The 8,035-nt window shown below is 36.3% G+C and overlaps 1 protein-coding gene across 1 annotated transcript; it reads left to right on the top strand.

Moving 5' to 3' along the window:
• The first annotated feature begins 1,253 nt into the window (after positions 1 to 1,253).
• Positions 1,254 to 2,425, top strand: LOC149792033 (uncharacterized). The gene is made up of 2 exons (XM_089969323.1): positions 1,254 to 1,610; positions 2,039 to 2,425. Exons 1-2 carry the CDS (start codon positions 1,323 to 1,325, stop codon positions 2,060 to 2,062), a joined length of 312 nt encoding a protein of 103 aa, XP_089825449.1. The 5' UTR covers positions 1,254 to 1,322; the 3' UTR covers positions 2,063 to 2,425.
• The last annotated feature ends 5,610 nt before the right edge of the window (positions 2,426 to 8,035 follow it).

Below are 8,035 nucleotides of genomic sequence, written 5' to 3'. Positions count from 1 at the left end.
AGCTTGGTCAGTCAGAAAAAATATCATGATCAAACTCTTCCAACATCTTCATGATGTAAAACTTCTTAACAGATTTCATCAAAAGCAAATTGAAACTAGAGTCCATAGAATATTGGTAAGCTATTCCAATCGGTCGCGCGGGATATCATGTCATTAATATGTGTCGATCTCGCTCATATTTGTACCTACAGGAGGTATTGACATATAAGCTTAATTGCCAAGTTAATCCAAATCTTATTTTGAACATTGTCTTTAGAATTGCAATTAGCTCAGGCAGGTAGTAAATAAATTACCTCATTAATATGTATAGGTCTCACTCATAATAAAATTGTCTAACATCTCAATAATATTAGCCAGGTAAATAATTCTGAATAACAAAACCGGTCAGACATGTCGTTTCTTGTGTGCAAAGAGATTCAGTTTAACAAGTTGTAAGATCAAGTTGTTGATATTTTAAATCTCGCTCAACGATTAAATAAAAGTATTTACCACTTTTAATTAAAACCTCCAGCTAGACAACACACAAGTGATCAAACAAACTTAATCAGCTCATAATCACCTCATTAGAATTTATTGAACATTTTGGAAACGTGCTTGAGTTCTTGGTGATTCAAGCTTAGATTTCAAGTTTGATCAAAATCGGAAAACAATTATGACCACCAGCGCTGTACAAAGATCAACCAATCAAAGTGTTCTTCACCTCATCTTCATGCCTAGATTTGTCTCACTATCGATCTATTACGAGCTCTTAAATAAAGTAAACTTATGGTACGAGTTTAATTAAACATATATCAGAAATATGTTCTCCAGAACTGGGACATGATCAGAGGAAGAGATATCATATTTCGTTATTGAAATACCTGTATCTCGCTCATTATCAAGTTCTGCTCAAATCGCGATGTCACAAGCATATATCCAAGGTTTGATCACACTCAGATCAAAACTATCAAGACTGGTAGGTCCTAGCAAGCTCAGTCAATCAGATCCAATATCGCCCCATTAGTAATTGTGCATCTTGCTTAGTATTTAACTCCTTCGAGATCTTGATATAAGCCTCAGTGGAAAGTCTGGTTGAACTCGGAGAAGAAAAATAATCTCCAGAGTAGTAACAAGTCTATCCAATCAGATGAAAGATCACATTGTCAATGTACTCGGGTTTAAGTCATTGTTATAATTGTCTGAGATGCTTTGTAAGAACCACAGCAGATACCGGCAACGTGTTTATTCAGTAATTAGACGGGAGACCGCTAGTCGCTTCAAAGGGATTCAACTCCTTGTGTCGTTGCGAATGAAAGATTTATGTGTTCACAGATAACTGTGGGATGGGGTATATGGCAAGCCATGAACTTCAAGGTATACGTACCCGCCGATCGGAATTAAAGAAATTTAAAAACCTACCAGTAAGGGAGTTAATGTCTCAGACAGACAATTGGACAATGAAACAGCTAGCCAGTACCTTGGTGAAATTAATCAGTGGTTCCTCACCTTTTGAGAGGAGCGGAGGATATAAGAATTATAAAAGTATCTTGGGAAATGACTACTCCGAGCGAGTGCCTCAAAAAAAAGTCAAAGAGGAACTGAATTGGAAAATAAATAAGAAGCTTCTACAGGTAAGAAATATCTCATCTGAATATTTGCATTGATTTGTGTAAATATGAAATTATTAGAATGGTATTTGCATTGTCCAGCATGTAGAATAAGATGTATGTAAAATGGACAGTGAATATTTATGCATATGTATGTATTTATTTGTATCATTCTATTATTCGTAGGACACTTACAATGTGAACGATTACCGCAACAACGGTAGATTGCTGTGTAGGAGTTTACTATTTAGATATGTGAGTGCCTGTGTTACGCGACTTCGTTAAGTAATATTATTCGTATATAGGGCATAGTTTATATGGAATGAGAACGTTAGAGTGTGAGAAGACCTGCTAAAGTGTTCGCCATTTGTCTAATGAGAAGTCCGCGATAAAGTTGAAGATTTCGAGATGAGTATATAGAGAACCAGATGTACGTCCTTTATATTTTCCAGAGGAAGCTCCCTGGATGCATGTAGAGACGGCACTAAACCCTTAAGGAGGGATGGAGAAGTACGAGAATAGTACAAGGTGTTGCGGAGTACAAGTGTGGCAAAGGAAGGAGGCAATATGAAAGAGAATAGTAGCAGGAAAGGGACTGAAAGAAGAAGGAGGGAAGGAGAAGTGAGACAGGAGAATTGACACAGATGAGTACAAGGAAGAGTTCTCACTGAAAGGAGACTCTTTCATATTAGGATATAAATTCTCGTATGATGGATTTGTAACAGGCCAAGTTAATGTGTTCATTTACGAGAGGATTGTAATTGTAAGATTTATAGCCATAAATTGTTTGATTAGTTTATTTATTATTACTACATATATTAAATTGTTATACCTTTTAATTTAAGTTGTTCATGTTTTTACGCTGTCTACATTGCCGACTAGGAGCTTGTGAGTCATTTAAAATGTAAATGTCCACTTTTCTACCGTATTAGTCAAATACTGTAGAGAGTGACATTCATTGGAGAGAGTTGTATGTTTAGTGCTGTATCCCAATCAATACTTCCACAGTAACACATTTAAGCATGTTGATTTCCAAATGCTGGGGTAGCGAGATGTATTCACTCATTTTGGCAGCAACGGTTTGTTCATCATATTCCTCCTGCAAATATTGTATGTTATAAACAATTTTATCATCTCTCTTATATCAGTGATTTAATTGCAATCAGTGATTAACGGTTGCAACATTGTGTCAGAAAGCTATTTCATCTAGTTCAATAACACAATGACCATGCTCTACCACTCTCAAAGATGCCATGGAAACCACAGAATAGACAACATTGATACAAACCTTATTGCATATATTTTTTTAGAGAATATAGGATAGATGATTAGTCTAGATTTGTCGCAAAATTTATTTTTGTGCATTTATAATGTTTATTTGTAATTTTGTTTATACCTCACGTGGCTAAATACGGATATACGTTCAAAACTAAAACGTGCTTTCATGATACAATATATTCTACAATCAAAATATATTACAAGATTGGATCTTACAAATATGCACTGTTTACCAGACAGATGGATGGATATTTAAATGCCGTCAGAATATGTACAGCCAGACCTTAAAAGTCCAATTTGAAACGCGATCGCATTCCATCTCAGTGAACCTTAGTGATACGTACAAGAGTAAGCGATTATCCTTCCAAATTCATTTCTTTGCGGTCTCCTGTGTCCCCATCTTAAAGACAACATCACGCCGACAACTGAACTGTCTATTCGACTCATTATATACGTTGCAGAAAGCTTTTGTTGTAGAGAAAAGATACGTATTAAGAAATCTCTCTCTCAATCTCTCTCTCCCCCCCCCCCTTCTCTCTCTATCTCTCCTTGTTCAAGCTTTGGCAGTATAAGATGTTTCCTTCAAAATATCGATATCACTGCTCAGTAAACGTTTGACATTTTCCACAACAACAACGTTAAACGTTGACATGAGACAGACAATAATCGACCAATTCTGAAGAAGGTCAATAGTGTAAGAACATTATCCTGATGTATCTTGATGATAAATCTTTCCTCACCATGATCATACATGTGTAGCTGAAAATCTGGAAGAATTTAAACTAGTGGCAGATAGAGAAATATCGTTTAATGTGCGTGTGTCGGAATGGTTTTGCGTGTATGAGGGGTAAACATATTTGATGAGCTCTTTTGCGTGGTTGTGAATGGGGGGGGGGGGGCGGTACGCCTCTCTAGTTGATACATGCTCTCTCACCAATGGTTTATACTCCTTGTTGATGTCATGTACGTTGTGTGAGCTGCACCAATACTCCAATCCAGCTCATCCAGACCGCACATATGACTCCTTGTATATTTCTGTTTGCTTCCACTTGACTTTGTTTATCTAATGTAAGCATGCATAACGGAGTTGCTAACTGTGGAAGCTATATATGGTAAGAGTAGTTGGAAATCCGGAAGCTTGATCGTTGGCATTGCAGCCCTTACACATTACCGTGTTTACAGTGACAAACACACACCACAGCTAATGTGATCGACATACTGATCACTGTTTCCATTACATACCAGTATGGTCCAATTACACGGGTTGAAACCGTTGTCCTTGTTATGTTACCATGATTCCTGTTGCGGCTGATAAAATAAAAACTAGCGCCCGGGACGATGATCGTGTCGTTGTTGTTGCAGAGGATAATATATCAACTTTCTAAAGATTTTGTTTTTGTATCCCAGCGAGAGTGACCGGATACTTATTCCTGAATTTCATCTGATGGACGTGAAATTGTCATATACTATGTACCCACAGAAGTGTGTCATTCCTGTAAATAAAAACACAGTACTGACTAAATTAAATGTGTGGGATACAATAAATCCACGGCAGGCGCCAAACCAAAAGAGGATGAATGTACTACGCACTGGACCCGACAACGGCTTCTGCGTTTGGTATCAGATAACTGACAAATTTAAGGGGTCAACATCCTGTGTGTCGACGGTGGTCACGTACTATTTGTATTAGATTGCCACTCATCACGAGCGCTTGTTATTGTAGCGCTAGTCATTAACACGAATAAGGCATCATCATTGTCAATATTCTTTTGATTTTTTCCACGGACATACCGCCGTCACTTAGTGCACAATTGACAATGTTTAGTGGGAAACTAAGAGGCATCTGCTTTGAAGGTCTTACGTGACATCGGAAAACACACGCAGGTCATTCCTTTCTAAGAGCGGTAGGAGAATGAATCTTAACAAAATAAGAAAAACATATAACCCCCACGATGAGGAATGGACATATATATATATATATATATATATATATATATATATATATATATATATATATATATATATATATATATATATATATATTTGTTAATATGGAAATGTGTAACATAAATATTTATTATAATATTATTGGTTTTAAAAACAAAATATATTCATGGGGGGGGCAGAGACTTGTTCTTATAAAAATTTTAAACTAAGTTAGTATCTGTTTTTATAAATTTAGTTTTGCTTTTTAAATGTTCTAATGGTGTAATTGGCAGGGGGATAATAACCTAGCGAATTCCTGGGGGGGGGGGGGGAGCGCACTTTCAGCTGGAAGTGTAAAGAATTTTCTAGCCTGGCAAAACTTTCATAGCTGGGAAAATGTTACTACTATACCTGTACTTTGAAGTCTTTGTGCAAATACACAATTTCGACAAATGGATCAAGGATTCTTTCAGGCAAATTATACAGCACCATTCGTGAACAGATCAGACAGGTAGCTTACAAGATGGGCACAGTCTTGATTTAGAGGGAGCCTAGTCATTGTGCTATCAGTTTTCTTTTTTTCCTTAAAGCTCTACATGAATCCTAAATAAATCTTGTGTGAAAAGTAAAATCTCAGAAACTTGCAATGCAGTGTTCCGACATGGTACCTGAAGTTCTTCGATTAATGGCTACAAACACAGTTCACACTGTAATATATATTTATATAACTGCATGCCACAGTGTTTTCTAGTGAGTTCAAGCTGTTATAAACAGATAGATAACAACAAAACTTGTATGCATGTACTGTTAATCTGCACTGACATGCTTAAACTTTGGGCACAGAATATTGCCAGTTACAAAATCATGCAAAAACAACTCAGAATTAATGTCATGGCCATAAACTGTTATGATCACAACTTTGCAAGGGATCTGACCCTCCTCCCCCTGGCAACAATATGTTAAACCTGTTTAAGAGAAACCCAGTATCCTTTATTTTATTTCCAATTTAATTAAAGAACCAATATGACAATTTGCAACTAGTGCAATCTAGCTGCAGTTTTTAAACATAAATTCATAATTATAAAAAGTATACAAGTACTAGGTTCTATGCAAAGGAAAAGGGCACTACATTATACCAGTATTGTACATCTCTTTTACACCCCAAACCCCCAAACACAGCACTGACTGATTGTATGACTCTATGGTCTTAGACTAAGTACCAGAATATAGTAAAAACCAAAAATTTTTTCATAAAATGCAACAGATAATTATTTCCCTAGAAAACAAAGTGAAAATTTAACAGGAACTTATTCTAGTCTGAATTACATCCCAAATAGTCCCAAAAAATTCTAACTTAAGTCCAATGGGTATCAAGTATTTCAAATGAATTCCAGTAGTATTCCAAAAGAAATTCGATACTGAATGCATTGAAGTGCCAGAAGTCTGGAATAGTGTGGATGTGCTGACAGTCTCGACGTAACACAACAATATAATCCAAAGTATCCTTGACTAAATTCACAATAATTCCAAGATAGTAATTTAGTCCTAAAATCAAAGAGCACTTTGTAATTACAATCAATAATTGAAATAAATAAATTAAATCTTCACAAAATATATTTGAACACAACTGACTCCACTAGACTGAGGTTAAGATATGGAATGAATCATTCTGAAGTAAACACAATATATAAAAAGCCCAGACACAATAACACAACCTGGATGAAGGTCAAAAGTTAATTTTCCTATTAAATTCACAATAATAATAATAATGAAGACTTTGTATAGCGCCTAATCTTTAGAAGCTCCAAGCACTTTACAATATTAGACAACACCTATGAGATGAAAACATATAATGATATGATTACAAACACAAACACCATGAAATTATAAAACATAAATAAATGAAAAAAACATGCTGAAAATATTTAAGGTAGGAAACATTATTAGGTCTTTAAGTTTGTTCTTGCAGTCGAAATAAGTGAGTTTTGAGAGCACTCTTGAATGTGATCACTGTGTCTTTGAGTCTATGTTCAGTGGGCAATTCATTCCACGTTGCTGGGCCCTGGTATGCAAAATAACGCTGTCCATATGACTTTGTTTTCATAGTGGGAATAATGAGTATACGATTGTCAGAAGAGGAGCGTAAGTATCTTGCCGGTGTGTACACGTGGGTGATGTCGGAGAGGTATGTTGGACTACAGTCCGTCAGTGAAACGCAGCACAGAGAATACATTTTGTGTTTGATTCTATATCAAATGGATGGCCTGTGTAGGGTACAGAGCAGCGGGGAGGTGTGCTCTGATCGTGGTACTCTAAGTATGATCCGAGCAGCTGTGTTTTGAACGTTTTGAAGTTTTCGGAGTAGATATCGAGATGAACCAGACATAATTGAATTACAACCAGTCTTGAAAGTACTAATGAACACACAAATGTTTTAGTGGCATCAACTGAAAAATATCTGCGAATGGAGCTGATGCGTCTCAGTTGAAGATATGCAGCCTTGCATATGTTCATGACATGTTGGTGCAATGTGAGAGTACTGTCCAGAGTAACACCTAGGTTTCGTACTGATTGTGTGAATTTAATGTTGGTGTTGCTGATATTTATTGTTTGAAGTAAAGGATGTGAATAAGAACATCTTTGTTTTCTAATCAGAATGGCCTGAGTTTTATCATCATTCATCTGCAGCTTGTTACACGTCATCCATGATTTCACATCAGAAATGGACCTCTCTAAACCTTGGATGGTAGCATCAACTTCCGTTGGGTGGCTAGATTTGTATATTTGGGTGTCATCAGCGTACAATTGGTGAGACACTGGATGATGATCTATGATCTAAGCGGTTTAATAGATTTGCTTATGAATAGTGAGTCTGGTGGAAAGCCAAAGCATTTCAGCTTTACGGCGGTCTCTTTTAGCAGTGCGAAGCTGGTCCCTAACACTCCTTTACCATGGAGAACACTATTGAATTGATACTCTGCACTCGGTTGCTGGGGCATATATATCGAGCAATGAACGCAGGCAGTTATAGTGTTGTTCTGCTGTAGAAGGTAAGTAAGTTGTTAGGTTTGCTTGTATGTCAAGCATTAGTTTGCAAGGTTGCTTCCTGAAAATTCTTCATTTAAAAAGGAAACAGACCCTAAACTCAACATCTGTATGTATATTTATCTCTAAATGATAATTATCTTAATATATAAACAAAAATCCCAAAGAAGACTTAGTAATGTAATATGTTCTTTACAACA

This window comes from Sinohyriopsis cumingii, chromosome 9 (assembly GCF_028554795.1).
Source record: "Sinohyriopsis cumingii isolate HCF-2022 chromosome 9, ASM2855479v2, whole genome shotgun sequence".
NCBI classification, from domain to species: Eukaryota; Metazoa; Mollusca; class Bivalvia; order Unionida; family Unionidae; genus Sinohyriopsis; species Sinohyriopsis cumingii.
The sequence above is the reverse complement of the archived record's forward strand: the minus strand, read 5'-3'. Positions and strand labels throughout refer to the sequence as shown.

Excerpts from the sequence above, each read along its gene's own strand:
- LOC149792033 (XM_089969323.1), top strand. The coding sequence starts at position 1,323 with ATGGGGTATATGGCAAGCCATGAACTTCAAGGTATACGTACCCGCCGA. Across the intron at positions 1,611-2,038 it reads TAAATAAGAAGCTTCTACAG|AGGAAGCTCCCTGGATGCAT; the intron begins GTAAGAAATATC and ends TATATTTTCCAG.